Source organism: Nilaparvata lugens, chromosome X, assembly GCF_014356525.2.
Source record: "Nilaparvata lugens isolate BPH chromosome X, ASM1435652v1, whole genome shotgun sequence".
Classification (NCBI taxonomy): Eukaryota; Metazoa; Arthropoda; class Insecta; order Hemiptera; family Delphacidae; genus Nilaparvata; species Nilaparvata lugens.
Genome location: NC_052518.1, coordinates 94,033,208 through 94,052,536, shown reverse-complemented (window position 1 = coordinate 94,052,536; position 19,329 = coordinate 94,033,208). Strand labels below are relative to the sequence as shown.

Genomic DNA, 19,329 nt, shown 5'->3' with positions numbered 1-19,329 from the left:
ATTCATGATTCAATTGTATAGGATTTGTTGGCTATGTGATAGTTTTTTTTGTAATATAGTACCCTTTTATTTTTTTCCAACCGGTTCCGGATAATTATGCTATTCTCGATTGTTTTATAATACTTGAGAATGGCATAATTCACCAAAAACGGTCGTGCCTACAAAAAAGAAGAAATAGTATCAGTTATTACAAAATTAAAAAAGGTTGTTCATTTTTACTCATATCTCTTATTGAAATCAATTCAATTCAAAATTTATTTATTTAACATCAATACAAAAATTATGACAAAAAAATAATTGTTTGTTTACATAATTTACCTTATGTATAATTACAGAAACCAATCAAGAGTTCAAACTTAGTGTGAACTTATTGTACTTTCACTCCGAGAGTAATGTTTTATCACCTGAATTTGAAACTTCAATTTTTTTAATTACAGCTCATCAATGCCTTATGTCAAGACATAGAAACAAATCTGAGATTGCAGATCCATTCTCATTTAAGGAACGATGAATCAAACTTGAAGAAATTAAAGTGCGACTTGACAGATCTTTCCAACATTGAGTCTATTTTCCTGTTTCATAGCTATATTCACCTCAAAAGTAAGTGATTCATATTTTTCATATCCCTTCATCTCTTGAAATTGGAAAATGTTTTTTTTTTTTTAGTGAGAATCGTGTATTAGTTGTAAATTATTCACACTGTTTAAAACGTTCGAAACAGTAATTGACTGAATATGATATTTTTCTTATTGTGGATGATGCCGTCATGAGCTTTCTGCTTGTGCGTGGGTAATGGAAAGGGCGTTGCTGAATTTATGAGATGATCAAACGTCCATGCAATCGGGGGGACTCGAACCCACGAACCAGGCGGTGCTAGCAGACCGAAGTTTATAACGCTCCTTTATAACGTTTATATTTTAGTGGTAGGATGTGTGATTTCATACCTCATAGGATTCTTACCTCAGGGTTATTCTGATACTATACAGGAAACAAAATTTGGGCTTGTTTCATACCATGATTTAGAGAAGCGTGGTTGCCCTTAGATAATTTGAGATTATGGTGACCACTTGAACTCCTCTAAATATAATATTTGCCAATCGCTTCCCGGTAGCTCGAAACCTACGTACGTTGAAGGTCCACTCATCTTCTATTATCATCCAACTCATTGCCTAAGATCAAGCCGCTAGAGATCACGTAGGCATCACCCTTAGCAAAAAGATCATTGATCTACACTTTTAGGGTAACCATCCACTGGAACCGTATTCAACCGATCCGTTCGGCCGTTGGATCGGACGAATCTGCCAGCCGTTAATTCGGCCGAATATGGTTGTCCATTGGAACCGTTTACGTCAGTCTAGTTCAGTATTTGGCTGGTTGCCAATATTATTGAATTAACTACTATCATAGCCACCAAAATTTTTCATAGACAATGATTAAATTGAGATTTTGAAAATTGAATAAAAACATATCCACTAAATAACTGGTAGCTATTCATTACAATAATCTTGCCTTCAGATCCTATTTGTTCAGCAATCTTTGTCCACAGATTCCTTTGAACATCACGACGATGATATGTTTTGCTATCCCACAATGGAACATGCTCTTGAACCAAACTTATCAACCTTTCACCGTCCATAGTTACAACTTTATAAAACAGAACAAGTTAAAAAAACATACAAGACTGTGAAACAGCTTTGAGGTTAGGATGATGTTGTCTCAGCTCCACTTCGGCCGTATAGAGCCGGATAATCCCATTCGATTCGGATCTAAAACTTGATCGGCCGGAGACTGCCGTGCACGGACGTATGAACCTGTTGCAATGGACGAGCATCTATATCGTTCTTTGTTGGGGGATCGTTCGGACGAGTTCGGTAGTTTTCGGCCGATGCTAGCTCGGACGAAATCGGTTACAGTGGACGGCCCACCTTATACAACTTGATATTTCCAAATACTCAACACACTTCCAAATTTGGACACATTTCAGAATATTATTTTCAAATTTACGTGTCTGGGGAAAATAATGCTACACTAGTCTACATAAATAACAATTCAGAACCAACTTGTTATTTTAATTCCACTTAAACCTGGCTTGTTGATGTATGATTTGGTCAAATGTGTATGCATTTCGACTGTGGAATTTAATCGTTAGTGCAATGTTCACTCTTAATCTTTGTATGATTATTTGTTCGTGAGCTATATGTTACAAATATCATTATAAATATGCAATCAAAGCTTATATTAAATGTATACTTGGAAAATATTATTAAAAGATCTTCTGTATATAAAATTAATTTTTTGTTTATTTCGACATCTAGTAGATAATTTAGTATTCAGTCGTATTAATAATACTGTACTTTTGAAACATTTCAGGCAAAGTAGAATCGTATCTACAACGTACGTTCTACGACCTAACCACCGTTGCATTGCATGATTGGCGTACGTATGGAGAAATGAGAAGCTTAGCCAAGCACAAGTATCGTCTTGTCACCGTTGAAGACAATCTCCCTAGTCAAACTTTGGAACAGGTATTATCCTTACGAGTATTAAGCTTATACTATAGGGGTACTAAATTTACATCAATAGAAATCATTCTTGAGAAACTCTCAGGAACTGTGTTCCTGTTCAAAAATCAATCCTTATCTATGTCTACAGATGGAAATTGCTGAGATATTGCAATAATTATTCAAATGCTAATGAATTTGTAATTATTATTAAACGAAAATCAAAATTAAATGGTCAATTCACCCCGAAGACTTTTGCTACTGCAAATATTGACAACAGGGTAAACAGCTAGATGGAAATTCGATGAGCGCTACTATTCAAAAATTATAAAATGAAAAATTACTAATTAAGTTATTAATTAAATTAGCGCTGCTATCCAGAGATTGTCAGTTTGGTGTAAGGGTGAGCATTCGTGACCGGCAATTAGGAGGTACTGGGTTCGATTTTCCGGGCTGACAAATAATTTTTGAATTGTAGCGCTCATCGAATTTCCATCTAGCTGTTTACTCTGTTGTCAATATTTGCAGTAGCAGAAGTCTTCGGGGTGAATTACAACATTTAATTTGGATTTTCGTTTAATTATACCTTATTCATGTGTTGAAACACTAATAAATCTACTTAGAACCAGTGAATCCTAATAATTTGGACTTGGTCAATTTTTGTGCGGTTTGCGCCAACAAAGGTTGGCGCTCCTATATTTGCAGGTTTTTGTTTCGATCGTTTCAATTTTTTCAAGAATGAAAAATACACATATGCACGATCTACAACATACTTTTGCCTAGGTTTAATCAATGTAAAATACAAAATTACACACATTAGCTCTCAGCTTTATTTTCATACTCACCTACTGACAATTTCATTTTTCTTGTCAGTCGAAACAAATAAATCGTGCGTCGTTGAATAACGACGTTATTCAACTGTATAAGTGTACTGTGTTGAATAAAAAATATTATCTTTTCTTATCTTAAACCACTATTAGACTTATTTAAAATTTAAAATCCAATTTAATATTCATCCACTATGAGGGTCCTTCATTATTAATCTAATTTCAAGAAGGCTTCCTTACTAGTTGATATTGATTGAGCAATTGAATTTAATACTCTATTATCCTTTTTATTCGTTTTCAACTGTACTGCACATTCATGCATCAAAATAGTTCTTGAGTGTACATTTTTTCAATCAAGAGTTAGAATTCAGGCTCCAGTAAAAAAGTAATACATTGATATATAACAATCAAATGCAGTTTCTTCAATGAACTTGAAATCTTTTAATATCCATTTCTTCTCATCATCATCATCATCATCAAATCAAATCAAGTTTTATTGTTCACATCGGTACACATCAAATAATTATAGGCTACATTGAAAAGCAGCAAAATACAAAATCAAATATTGAGAGAATATACCATCATCTATAATAAAAAATAATAATGTAAACAATTACTGCTCACAAAGTGCTGCTTCATGAAGCCCTTGTCCGTGAACAGGAAATGGAAATCTTTACTTAAGGTGTTAGGTTTCTAGAAAAATCTGCTCTTGTAACTATTTCTAATTTCAGGGTCTTGACGTCTTAGAAATTATATGGTATATCCACATATTTTATTCGTTTAACTTAGTAATGATTTAATATATTCTACAAGGTGCGCCAGAGAAACTCACTTATTCGAATAAAATCCCATACGTTGAATTGATCGTGTAGAGGGGCAGGAGGGTGACGCATCAGAAGGGGATCAAGTTTATCCTCCCTCAAATAAATTAGCCATCATGCTATGGTCTAGAGAGAAGCAGGCCTTCGCAGTTGAGAGCTTCATTTCTAATGACCGATCACCTTCCGCGCTCGATTTGAAATTCCTCCCCACAGACTCGTTCCTGGCCATAATTCGATTCTGTTGTGGTTTAACTCATTTCAGGAGTGTGGAAGTGTCGCTAAACCCAGAAATGGACTTCAATGAACCATCAGAACTACAGAAAACATCGAAAGAGTGAGGCAGTCAGTTGTGCGTTCTTCCAGGCGTTCGGCTCGCAAACACGCAGCTGTTATGGCAATTTCTGACTCCACTGTTCGACGAATTTTCCATGAAAATTGGCTGTTGTTCAAGAATTGACTGAACGCGATGTTGTTGCCCGTCAAAATGCATGTGATATGCTGATCAACAACCTGCTGAAGACGAGGTCTTTTTGTTTTTAGTGACAAGGGTCATTTCCAAATGCGATTCGTCAATCCGATTTTTTTACGGGGTTATTTGAAATCCCTGGTTTATGTCGATCGACCACGGACCATACCACACCTCAAGAACAATATTCGAGACGCCATTGCCAACATAACGATTGATATACTGCAACGAAATTTCAAAAATCGACTTCATCAGTGTATGCGCAATGAGGGTCGCCATTGGTCTGATGTCATTTTCAAGACTGCATGGAAAAAAATTGAGATATTGTATTCTCATATAAAAAAAGATTAAAACAATATCTGAAGTACTTTTGTTTCTATTGACCATTCAAATAAGTAAGTTTCTCTGGCGCACCTTGTAGAAACTGTAATTCTCTTCAATGACCTACTTTAAATCTCCCAATGTGCTTTCCATCTAAATAAATGTATAATAAGTAATAAATTGCTTGAATAACCTACTCCTATTATCTTTACTTTCTAATTTCTCTAATTTTTGCAGGGTCTTGATGTCTTGGAAATTATGAGGAACATCCACATATTCGTTTCGAAGTACATGTACAATTTAAACAACCAGATATTTGTGGAGAGTTCGAGTAACAACAAGCATTTAAATACGATCAATATCAGACATGTTGCCAATTCTATTCGAACCCATGGTACAGGTATCATGAATACAACGGTAAGTAGCTCAAAAGTTAACATTTCAACTTTCTTTTTGAATTTTCCACCAAAATTATTTACTCAGTAGTGAATCAACCAATTAAATGAATTTGTGATAATGGGGCCATATGAATAAAAACTGAGCAAATTCTCATGAGCATAAGCATGGAGCATAAGGTTTTGCTCATGAGCATTAGGTAGAAGCAAAAGCATTTGCTCATTTTTGTAAGAATAAGCTTCACCTTATGCTCCTGAACTCTGGAGCAAAAATGGTCACGTATTAAAGATTTTTCATCAGCTGATTGGCCTTACTTTGTTTTTATGGTGAAAGGTTAGAAGTGCTACTCACGTAAGCGCTAAATATGCAAATATAGGTACCGCTTGTGTTTGGTCGTCTGCTCTGTTCTCTATGTATGAATTGAGTTTTAGGTTAGTTGAGTTCTGAATTTTGAAATAATAGCGTGAAAAATGTCATCTCTATAATAATCTTCAGCATAATCTTATAATCTCAATAGCCTTCTTATAATCGTCTACACTCTCATCTTCTTAAATGCCTATTTCCTATTCTGTGATGGATATCTTTATATCTGAATATCTGAGAGGTATCTTTTGCATTTATTTTTTTTGTCGGAATGATAAAAAATGAATAAATGATATAATGAAAAATGATAATAAATGATATATATCATGGTTGAATCTAAAAAAAGTTTTATAGTTCTCAACTATTGGTTGTGATCATTGGTATAGTTTCCTCTTCCTCACAAGAATTAGGTGAGCCATTTTACTATGAGCAAAAGGTGAAAAGCTGCTCTAGACTAGACTCACCTTGTTTGAAGCATTTGCTTCAAAAGTTGAGCAAATGCTCCAGTTTATTCATACAATTTTGAGTATAAGCTTTTACATTTGAGCAAATGCTCAAACTATTTTTTTGATGAGCATGAGCAAAAGGTAAAGCTCACGTTTATTCATAGAAAATGAAGCATATGCTCAATATTTTAGAAGTTTAAGCAAATTCTTAACTTTATTCATATGGCCCAATGTGTTGAACATATTTCAAAATCGATAGAATTTACTCTTGCGCTCATTTTTGTATTTCACATGATTATTGAATAAAGGAATTCATAAATAATATAAATTTGTATTTAAGATTATTTGTCAGTGCTGAGGATCGTCTTTTTGTCTGTTATAGGTGAATTTCACTTACCAATTCTTGAGAAAGAAGCTGGATATCCTATCACAATTTCTATATGATGATCATATAAAATCGAAACTTCTAAAGGAATTCAATTACTTTCAAGAGAACCGAAACCAATTGAATTTCAAGTATCCTTATGAAAGAGCCGTCAAACTGAACAAAGATATTCAAAGTCTTGGAACTGTGGATGGCCTGACGTACATGGACAAGTTCAGGATTCTTATCACACATATTGGTTAGTAATAGTATTCCATCTTTCGATAAATAATTCATCATCGAAAAAAGCATTGTTACCATTAGCAATTTCTATTAGTAGAAATAGTAACAATCTTATAACAATAGTATAATCTTACCAGATTATAAGTTATGTGTAATTCAGAATATAAACTGAAATTTTTACTTGAATAATTGTGCATTATTCGACTGAAAATATTGTTTGGGCTTCTAAAGCTAGGCTCACACTATGTAGCAGAGCTACATGTAGCTCAGCTATATAGCTCTGCTACAAGTTCAAAAAGTGACACTGGAGATCTGCTATATAGCCCGGCTATAGTATAATCTACACTATATACTATGTAGCTCTGCTACATAGTGTGAACCTAGCTTTAGAAGCCCAAACAATATTTTCAGTCGAATAATGCACAATTATTCAAGTAAAAATTTCAGTTTATATTCTGAATTACACATAACTTAAAATCTGGTAAGATTATACTATAGCCCTGCTATATAGCAGTTTTAAGCCTATTTTCTCAGCTGTATAGCAGAAAATGAGCTATCCAAAATTTTCGGTGAACATCAAAGAGAATCTCCACATGTCAATTTTTGTTTATAGCAGAGCTAGATGTAGATGTACTGTCCTTGAAGGAAGGTTGCCGCAGCTGTTTGCAGCTGTTTAGTGCCTGCTAGGTTTACACCAGATATACTGTACTCATTTGTTGTCAAGGTGCTAGTAGGCTATTGCGCATTGCGAGCATTTCTTTTTGATGTATATATCATTGTGTATATTATATATATTATGATGGAGACTGAATTTGGCTGGATCAGAGACAAAATTATCCAATATTTTCTTTCACTCCTCTGTGCTGAAAATATCACAGTAGCTGCGGCGAAAGCAGCGGCTGCTGCAAGAACTACCTTCTTCTTCGGCATCTGGCTGGGACTGGGAACTGAGCAGTGAATACTGGTTTATTCCAAACTATAATTATGTAGCTCTGCAACAAGTAATGGCATCAAAGTTAATTAGAGCAGAGCTACATAAAATTAGCGTTGAATCTACTTATAGAAGAGCTACATCTAGCAGAGCTATATGTAGCTCAAATTTTATATAGCTCACCAGCTATACATAGTGTAAACGTAGCTTTATATAGCATTATCATTTCCATCTGCTTATGATATGATAAAAACTCAGGTCTATTCAATCTTCTTTATTCCAAGTATCTGCGTCAATTGTCAGGAAACATAAAATCAGATATTGGTTTGAAGCAGTCTCAGATACAGTATTTGAAGGAACGGTGTGAGAATCTCCAACTAATATAAAAGGTTGTTGGTGTGAATTTTGATTAGATAAATCTGCAAGGTAAGCTTTGTTATAGAGGAGGCCGACTAGAAGGTATTTCCCTAGATGAGAAAAAAGTTAAAAATGCAGTCAGAAAATAAGCATTCATGGTTTCATCGGTATTTGATAAATTTGTAGCTCTATATCTAATAATTAAACAATTCTTCTGGAAATTTAAATACATATGCACTAAATGAAACTGGTTTCAATATGTTTTGCTTTATATGTGATAATCGAAGGCTGAGTACATTTTAAATCCTCTGAAGAAAGGATTACCAGCCTACGAAGAAAATAACGTGGAGTCCAGCAACGAAAACGCAAGTATTTCGGAGCTAAACAATAACGAGCCGATCAAGGATGAGGCAGCTACAAATGAAGATGACGTTACCCCGGAAACCAACAACTTGGAAACTGGTGATGATGAAGATGAAAATACTCCAAGTCCTCCACAAGATGAACAGCCTACTGAGGAAGAACCTGCAAACAATGATGATACGGAACAGAAAGATGAGAATGGTGAAGAAAAAGAAGAAGATGGCAGAGAAAAGAAGGATGAGGAAGATGATGGTACAGAAAAGAATGTTGAAGACAGGTGAAGATAAAGATCGTGGAATTCTGAGGTTTAGCGTAAAATTTGTTGAGATAATGTGATTAAACCAGAAATATGTGTGATAATATCACTCATTTCATAGCTCTATTGTTTTCAGGAGCTCAAATATTTTTTTTTTCATAACATTTCCACCGCCTATACTGATGAGTTAAGAGTAGAAGCCTCCACTATCAATTCAAGGCAGAAAACCCTCAAACACATTGACTGTGGACCGAAGCTTGGCAATCTATTTCAGTGAGAAACAAGGACATAGTTGATGATCCAACTAGGAGGGTGAATGGTTTTGAGCTGCCTTGACAGGTGTGGGTGAGACTGAACAGATTCAGAACAGACGAGGGAGATACCAAAAAAACCTACATCGATGGGGCATATCAGACAAAGACAAAATGTGCCCTTTGCATGCAAACTTTTTGATGAGAAAGTTATTGCTGCACTGCAAAATAAAAATGATATCTTTGTTGAAGGCACTGTTGAATTTGTCAGAATTATTATGTATTGGTGGAAAGTAGTAAATGTTCGCTCTCCTGAACGTTATACGAGCAGATCGCAAGATGATCGCAGGTCGTGCAAGAGCAGAACGCGAACAGAGCGCGTAACAGAGAACGAGCTTGGCAAGTTCCTATGGCGAACCATAGAATAAAGGAAACTATATTATTATTATTCTGTCATCACTGGGCGAACTAACCAATAGCGCATGCGCGGTTAACGTTTTTGTTGGATCAGTTACGATCTCTGTGTTAGCATATAAAATTATCAAAATTAATAATTAATTATTAAATAATCAAAATTGAATAATATAAAATTATAAAAACATTTTCAATAATAGCTACCAGCATATTAGAATTGATAAGAAAGAAGCCGAACTCCCAACCAAGCCTTTCACCTTTCAAAACATTGACAGACATCACCTTTTATAATAAAACATTAAAATAAATGCAATAATCATAATATTCATCATCAATTTACTATATAAACATAACGTATTATTAGGCTACCCAGCAATCCCCTGGTTAGAATATTTTATTTAGTTTTGTCACCCGATCAACTGGATTAGAAGTTTCACATTTGTGAGGTTAGATTGTAGCGAAGTCAGCAATACGACAAGCGCGCGATCATCCTTTGAACATTTATTGCGAACCTCTAGCGAACCTTTGCGTAACATCTCGCGTAACGTTCATGTTCGGAGCGTGTTCGAAGCGCGTATAATCTGTACGCACCTAAAGACTCGGAGATCCAATAAAAAATTCAAATGACTCAAATGTCCAATTTCTTAAAGATGTCGTACAATGGTTGAATGCTTGGGAGAAGAACATTGTGTTAGAGTTGTATGAGTTGTGTATTATAATGAATAAATTGAATTTGTTGCAGGAAACGCTCTTGGCTACGTGCGAATGATACGCTCGGGTGGATTGCATTGCTGTTCGAATGCTATCAGCTTCATACCAGACATCGAGCATCTTGTGAAGTTCAGTGAGATTGCCGTTGAGGAGAATGTGTCAGAGTGCTCCAGACAAGCTGCAGCAGGTCTGGACAGAGTTGTTGATAGTCTAGCCAGAAATCTCACTGAAGGAACTGAATATTTCAAAGTAAGTCAATATTTTATCATTAACCAATACAAATACAAAATACCTCTATGAAGGAACGGAATATTTCAAAAAATTTCTAGTCAATATTTCATGATAATCTTTTCAACATACCCAACTGAAACAACGAAAAATTTCAAAGTATGTCTTGTCTTGTTTATATCTCACAATTATCAGTTTGAAATACTAGTAGTTCTGTGAACAGTAGACCTCACGCTGTTTTCTCATCCACAAGTATCTGATGTCACCTGTTCTAGTTGATTCAGTTGAATCACATTCACAGTTGAATCATAATTTACTCTTAAAAACTGTTATATGTTTTCTCCAAGATCAAAAACTCACTCAGTTCACTTTTGAATTTGTATCCCATATGATAATTTATTCAGTTCCGTGATAATCTTTCCATCTGATAAAAATATTTCTCAACTATTTTAAAATTATTTTTTTTTCAATCAAGAATATTATAACTTCTTCAGCATTATTTAATTCATTTAATCATTTTTATTCTATTTTCAATCACCTATTAAATTTGTTTTTCAAATGTGAGAATATTGATACTGATGGGCACGCATTATAAAAACTATTGAAACCCTTCCTTATAGAAATAATAATACGGCCAGACATCTGTGTAATGCATGCAATGAACAGATGTCATCTGGTTGATTATGAATAATTCTATAGTCTGATTAATCCTATCTTCAAAGTAGATGATATATATATAGTGATATTTATAGTGATATCAGAGTATGGAGGAATTCCTTCTCTTTTCATATTATCCTTAAAATGCAAAATTTCAAAAAACCTTGTGTATCAACGCGCAGTTGAAAAAGGAATATTCCTGCCAAATCTCATCGAATTTTATCAACGCGTTTGGCCGTAATCGCGTTACATACAGACAGACAAAAGAAAATCCGAGTTAAAGCATAGACCTCACTACGTTCAGTCAACTAAGGCCGGCCACTAATGACAGGTCAAGTGTGTCGAACATGTGTGAACGGACATGTCTTCGGACGTAAAAGACATTCACACAAAAGACTTTGAAGAAAAACATATGTTCGACAGCAGCTTCCAACATAAAATAAAAGAACCAATAAATAAACCACTAGAAAATTACTATTTATAATGGTACAAAAATAAGTTAACCAGTAGAGCAGCAAACAAAAAATCGAAAATACTTAAACTCTCCTTCCAAGCCTTTCTCAATGTGAGAACACACATGTTGGACACACTTGTCTTGTCCTTAGTGACCGGCCCAACTGAACAAACACAATCATCAAATCATGTGGAGTCGATCGATTCGCTATTAATATAGGAATCAGTATATTTCAAAATACAGTGCTTCACTAAAGTATACAGTACAGCAGTCAATATTTCATAATTAACAAATTTTCAATATAAAAGCGAGTAACAAACATTAGAATGTATTCCAACCCTGTCTACCAATCATTTTTCTTAGGGATTTATATCCTATACTGTATATCTAACTATGATGTTTATGGGGAGGGCGCAGGCGCGGGATTGAGAAAGTAACTCTTCATGTAGCTCTTCATTTTAACGTTTATTTTAAATTGTGATGGATAATATATGAGTTCTACTTACGTTATTATGAACCATATAGTGGTGGTTTATTGTTGGTGTCAAGTGAATTCTTTGTGTATTGTGAGTGGTTGCTGGTAATACAAATTCTATTTTCGACTGTCTACATAACCTAAGACTCAACCGGCTACTAATTTATTTTTCGCTTCAGCGTCAGATCCAATGTCAGATCCTGTTGTTCATACTATATATTTTGGAACTTTTTGAATGACAGATATATACACTGAATGTTTATCTTGGTGGGTCGAACTGTACAAATTTTACCGTCTTTTTGGCCGTTTCATTTCAAGTGATAAGATAAGACAGTTCTGTATTGGAATGTTCTTTTGAACCGTTAATTGGTATGATCAGCTGTGCGGACTTTTGATTTTCTGGCGGGAAACTCGTTGCCATAGCAACCAAGAGTATTGTTGGAAATCTGTAGCTTCTCATTACTTGTGTTATCTGTTCTCTTTGTCTCTGACAACGCTGATTACTCACTCTCATTGAAATGGAATGTATTAATCTTTTTCAAACTTCAAAGGGTAAACCTGGAATTATATATAAAGGACATAAATACAGAAAATCTTTCAGCTCTACTGTTAGCAATCGTATCACGTGGCGGTGCCTTGATAAGGATTGCGCGGCTTCCTTAAAGACTAATATAACGTGTGATAGCATTGTTGACTTAGCTGGTACACACACGTGTGATAATATTTAAACGCATTATTTAACCGAATTTTCGTCACCATCCCTTGTTACTGATGGCTTTGCTACCCAAGTGGAGAAACAAAATATTGACTTCAATCAATCACTATTGGTATCCGATAATAATTCGAACCTTCTATCTGGTCCATTAAATGATGAACTTTCTCAGTTAAGAAGTGAAAATGAACTGTTGAAATCTCGTCTTGAGGAGTTAGAGATTCAGTGTAATGCGGCCTTAGACAGATCAATCAATCTAGATATTCAATTTCTGCAGCGCCTGGATGCTGCTAGAGATGCAACAACACAGACTGTTAAAATTGGAGACAGTACGCCTACTGGAACTCTAATTGACCGATTACATACATTCATAAATGATGAATTACTCACGGCCAATGCATTAATGTATATTGTAGGAAAATGTTTTCTAGCTGTAATGATTTAATTGTTGTTGACACGGTTGTAGGATCACTTATTGTCAATGATAATGAATATGATCACTCTTTTTTAAGTTCAAATTCGTGTGTAAACAGAAATATTGCATTCATTCTGAATGACAGTCGCACCAATAATTGTATGGATGGATGGACTTGCTCTCACTGGAGCCTAGTTGTCTTTGATCATATTGTCAAAACGTTTTATAATTTTGACTCATTGCGACAGTATAATAACAGATCTTTAAATATCTTAATAGAGAGGCTAAAACCAACATTCAATTCAGATAGAGTGGTTCATATTGATTGTTTGCAGCAGCAAAATTCTTTCGACTGTGGCATCTTTGCACTTTTTCATCTTGAAAGTTACATTAAAATTAGAAATAAAAATAATTGTCCCGGTATTTATAATAATTTTAAATTTAGGAAATTTGACGCTAAGAAACAAAGATTGCATGTACTGAACACTATTGTCAATTATTTGAAGCATCAGACTGATGAATTTGAAGCTACAAATGGTGATTTTCCACAACCGATTATTTCAATGAATAATGTTGATCTAGAGAGAGAATCTCTTTTGCCCAAGTCAAAAGCTTCTGATCCTATAAGAAAAATTAAACTTTTCATGGATAGTCAGGGTCGTAATGTCGTTGATAAATTGATGAATGACAAAAATGAAAAATGTCAAGTAACAGGCACACTTAAGCCGGGAGCTGTTTTTCAAGATGTGACCAGTGAGAGCGGTGGTGACTGCTCTGATTTAGGTCCGCTGGATGCCGCTGTATTTATTGCTGGAACTAACGATATAGCCAGAAATGAGGCCAAGAATTTAATATCAGTTTTACGCAGGAGACTGTCAGATTTGAGACATACTAGAGTTCTCGTATTCGATGTTCCTCACAGGTATGACCTCCCTGATTGGTCGTGCGTTAATAAATTGGTTGAATGAGCAAATATTCAGATACGAAAAACGTGTAATCGCTTTGGAAATGTCACTCTTTTGGAGCTGGGTAAGCTGGGGAGACGCTTTCATACAAATCATGGGCTTCACTTGAACAACAGGGGTAAGCGCTACATTGCTGATCAGATTTTGAGGGAACTTAATACAGATACATCTATTCAAATTGATAAATTTATTCCTTTAAAAAACTAGACCACTTGGCCGGTATTGATACTAATCAATATCGGTTGAATTTTGTCAATAATGATGCCTTATCTGCTCAAACAAATAAGTCAGCGCCTCTGAAAATAAAATTTATACACCAGAACATTAGATCTTTAAATAACAAAATAGATAGACTAGAAATATTCCTTGACTTGGAACGACCGGATTTCCTAATTCTAACTGAACACGGTTTAAAAAACACGGAGCTAACTTGTTTGAATGTACAAAATATGCGTCTAATTGATTATTATTGTAGAGTTAATAAGAGTATGGGTGGCGTTGCTATATACCACAGTACGTGCGGTAATCAACAGCCCCGTAACATAGTTAAAATGAACATAAATGATTTTTGTATAGAGGGATGCATTGAATTAGCTTGTTCCAAGTTCAATATAAATAAGGATGTATACGTACTTCTAGGTATTTATCGGCCTCCAAATGGTGACATAAACTTATTTTTCAACAATCTGATTGATGTCCTTGAGAAATTGTCGGCGAATATGGGAATCAAATTAATCTGTGCAGGTGATTTCAATATTGACTTATTGATGGATTCTTCCCAACGTAGAGCTTTTTTGAATGTACTGGATCAGTTTAGTTTAAGGTACAATATTGAAGTTCCCACTAGAATATCAGAGCTTAGTAAAACGGCCATTGATAATATAATTACTAGTTCCTCATTGACTAATATAAATGTAGACGTAATACACTCATGGCTATCGGATCACACTGCTCAGTCTATTGTGTTGAATTTTACGAACTGTACTCCCACTGCAAAAAATATTTCCTATGTTACATTCCGTGATTGCAGTGTCAATAATATGGTTGGCTTTGAGGCGGCTTTGTCAGTTGTAGATTGGAGTGCTGTTGCCTCCAAAAATGTAACAAACAACAAATATGAGTTGTTCCATCAAACCTTTCTTCACTATTATAACATTCATTTTGCTATGGTGACCAAGCCCTCACCTACGACGAAAAGGAAGAAACGTAGCGGTGGTAACTGGATGACTGAAGAAATTAAACAAATTAGAAATGTGCTTGAATTTGCAACAGGGAAGGCAAACGCAATACCAAATTTAGATACATCTCTTATCAACAGTGTAAAAAATCATTATAACCAGCTAGTAACCAGAGCAAAAAAAGGATTCTATGGTAATTTAACCCTAAAGAGACACACTGGTGTGTTTCACGCCCCAGGGATTTTTTTTCTGTTCTGCAGTTGACAATATGAAACAAATAGGAATTTTTGCCCAGTCTAAATTAGGTTTGAAGCATTGTCAACTGCTCTCCACCACTTCCAGTCAGTAATAGAATTCTACAAACTCACCAGCTCATCTTGTTCTCAGTTTGGGGTGTCTAACACCCCAGAGTGTCTTTCACGTAGGACTTTTATCAAATACTTTTTACAAAGATTTACTTGTATTGACCACTACGAATGTGGTATGGGATGATGGATCAGATTGGAATAAATGCTATGATACTCTACAACTTGAGGTTCAAAACAATAAAATGAAGAGACGTGAGTTTTTGATAAAGTTGTCATTGGCAATGATAAAGCCATTCCTTCAAACCAGATTAGGAGCTCCAACACTCAGGCGGAACATACGTACTTCTAAAATTAGTATAAATATTGATTAGCAGTGCTTTACTTTCGATTTCTGTATGCACTTGGAACAAAAATGATTAAGAAATGATGAAGTAAGGGCTAAGTACTTTTTCTCTATATTTTTCAAAGAAACAAGCAAAATTAAATTGGGGTGTTCAACACCCCAGTGTGTCTACTGTGTTAGCATAAAGTAAGTGTGTCTCTGTAGGGTTAAAAATTCAACAAATAGATCTAAAACCAGTTGGAAGCTAATAAATCAATTTAGAGGTAACGGGTTTGAACGAAAAATTGACTTACTAGGACTTGATATTGAGGATGAACATGTTACTGACAAAAGACGTATTGCAGACGAATTTAACATTTTTTTTGCTAGTGTTGCTCAAAGATTAAGTAAAGATTTAAATAAAACACAACTGACTTCTAATAATACTCCTATAAGCAACCAGAATGTTCCAGTTCCGCCATCTGAGCACTTCTACCTAATACCATCTAACGAAGATGAGATCTTACAGGCTATCGATAGATTTAAGCCAAAAAATAGCACTGGTCATGATGATGTCTCCTTGAGGGTGTTGAAGCAGTGTAAAAGAGCCATTGCCCAGCCAATATCTTGCATCGTCAACTCTATGCTCGAATCTGGTGAATTTCCGGCCATTTTAAAAATAGCTAAAGTTATTCCAGTTTTCAAAGAAGGTAGCAAACATAACATAAATAATTCCAGACCCATTTCAATTTTAACAGCTTTTTCAAAGATTTTTGAAACCATCATTCTCACTAGACTGGTATCCTACCTTGTTAAGCACAATCTGATTTCGCTCAATCAACATGGTTTTGTAAAACAGAAATCAACTACTTCAGCCCTAATAGAGATTTTTGAAGGACTGATAACAAACATTGAAGATGGTAAATATACGGCTGGTGTAATGCTAGATCTATCAAAGGCTTTCGATTGTGTGGACCACAGTCTGTTGTTAGATAAATTAAATGGTCTTGGTATAAATGGTAGAGCAAATGATCTCATAAAGTCATATCTGTCTGATCGATATCAGTATGTTTCAATTCAAGGCGATCAGGAACAAACCGCTTCAAAACTTGTTAAAGTATCCTCAGGAGTACCGCAGGGTTCTATTTTGGGACCTCTTCTTTTTATACTATATATTAATGATATTTCTTCTCTTGTACCTCAAAATAAGTTGACGCTATACGCTGACGATACATCTTTGATATTTGCGGACAGAAACTTGGAAGACCTAGAAATTGATTGTAATCTGGTGTGTAATAGGGTTGTTCAGTATTTTAATTCGCTCTCCCTGACAGTAAATTCAAAAAAAAAAGTAATCTAATAAATTTTAGTCTGAGACACAGTGCGATTGAGCCACATTTGTTTATAGGAAATGATTGTATACAAAATACAGATTCTGTGAAATTACTTGGCCTAGAGCTAGATTTCAAGTTTGTGTGGGATGAGCATGTAAATGTAATAGTTAATAGAGTGAGTAGAGATCTTTTTGTGATAAGAAATATGGTAAAATTTTTACCATTATCTGTTTCAAAGATGGTTTACTTTGCATTGTTTCACTCCCATGTTGCTTATGGGATAGAGTTATGGGGAAGCACTGCAGATTTGCACTTTCAAAAAATATTTAAATTGCAAAAAAGAGCTATTCGCTATTTGGCTGGACTCAAATTTAATGAGTCATGTAGAGAGGCTTTCGTCTATTTGAACATTCTAACTCTACCCTCAATTTATATTTTCAAATTATTAGTCTTCACTCACGACCATATCTCAGATCTGGCCACAAACGCTGACATCCACAATCATAATACTAGAGGCAGAAATAAATTAGCTTTAAGACAGCACAGGTTTCAACTGTTTGAAAAAATGCCTTCTTACATTGGTTCAAAGCTCTACAATAATTTACCAATTGAGCTGCAGTCCCTAACAAACAAGAATATATTCAAAAAGAAATTATACAGATTTCTAGTAATAATAAATTTCTATGTCCTGCACTACTTTTAAAACCTACTTTATGTATCTGATGTCTTTGTACTGGTGCTTATTTTATGCCCATTTATGTAAGTATATTTTCAACAATTCCTCAAGGAATGACCTGTGACTAGACGATATTCAAATATATATTGTATTATATGCTGTGTTGAATAAAAAGATTATCTTATCTTATCTTATCTTATGTATTTTATACTTTAAGTTCCTAACTTTCTAACTTTGTATTTAACCGTCTAATAAGTATTTTACTAATGATACTATATTTGACAGTGACGGTGAAACTGAGTGGTCAGATCATGAACGTTGCTTAGTACATTTCTAATACTTGGTTGCTAAGCAACTAAGTTTTACTTTCGACTGATCAACGTACATAATTATGTCAAAGTGTAATTTATCCTTGATAGTGTATTTCGTACATTTATTTCTGTGTTTATTCCAATTCTGGCTCTTTCATTCTTTAAAGTGTATTTTAAGATTTTTTTATTTCTTGTGTTTCTCTCATTCTAGTTGCTCGTAGATGTTTTCGCTCCTGTCTTCCAAGATGCCAAAAACAGTCATTTGCGGAACTTCCACATGATCGTGCCAGCATTGACTGTCAATTTCTGTCGCACTTCCATTTCGTCCAAAGAAAGATTGAACAAGAAAAGTAAAGAGGGAGCTGCTTTCACAGATGATGGATTTTCTATGGGTGAGACGAAGTTTTCAATATTTTTATATTAATATTATCACTTATTTGTTTGATTTTATTAATAATCTCGCGAAATTAAATCAATCGATCCTATCTTATCAGATCAGCTTTGTTTCCAAGATGGCGCGTTTCAGATCTACGAAGGTTTCCTATGAACAATAAATTGTATTTAATTGTCCAAGCTCCTGTTTTAATGTTTCTATATTTTTAGTGCTCGAAGGCAGTCAATGCTTTTGGTCTTGAAACTGTTACTAAACTAAAATCGTTTTCGTAAAATATTTTTTGTTTCTATCAACATTTTTATTTCTCTTCTTCTGATCTGATGATAAATATAATTAGAAAATTCTCTTCATGTTTTCAATATTTGAAATATTACAGTTTGCCTCACTTATTCTGTGCAATGTAGTATACTGTAATTATAAAAGTTGATATTTCATCTTGACATTTCCAATCAAGCGACCGTTTGAAATTGTCCTAAATTCTTAAATTGATGGGAGTCCAGAGCCCCAACTATGTGGGCGGAATAGACGCGACGGAATTCGGGTAGCGTCTTTGTCGCATATTTTTCTCGTTACAGAACGAATTGTATCTTATGGGGAACATTATACTGCTCGTGTAGTGTTCCTTATAAGGCCGGCCACGAACTGCAGGACATGTGTGAACACACTTGTTCGATAGACAAGTTATCTCATCAGCAAAAGGCTTAGAACAGAATTTTATGAGGTTAGGATTTGTATCTGAGATATTTTGTTGTTTATTTTTTCTTCGCTGCTATATATGAGATTACATTATTTTTGTATCATTATAATTTTATTTATTATTTGCTTATCTTATGTTGGAAGCTGCTGTCAAACAGCTGTTTTTCGTTTGA

At 34.7% G+C, this 19,329-nt stretch overlaps 1 protein-coding gene across 1 annotated transcript in view; it reads left to right on the top strand.

The window, feature by feature from the left end:
• LOC111044752 (WASH complex subunit 4) overlaps positions 1–19,329 on the top strand; it is a 156,063-nt gene that overhangs the window by 21,915 nt on the left and 114,819 nt on the right. The window contains exons 12-17 of the mRNA XM_022329972.2: positions 438–600; positions 2,371–2,525; positions 5,174–5,353; positions 6,524–6,764; positions 10,063–10,280; positions 18,278–18,458. Of these exons, the coding sequence (XP_022185664.2) occupies positions 438–600; positions 2,371–2,525; positions 5,174–5,353; positions 6,524–6,764; positions 10,063–10,280; positions 18,278–18,458 (1,138 nt within the window). The remainder of the gene's footprint in view (positions 1–437; positions 601–2,370; positions 2,526–5,173; positions 5,354–6,523; positions 6,765–10,062; positions 10,281–18,277; positions 18,459–19,329) is intronic.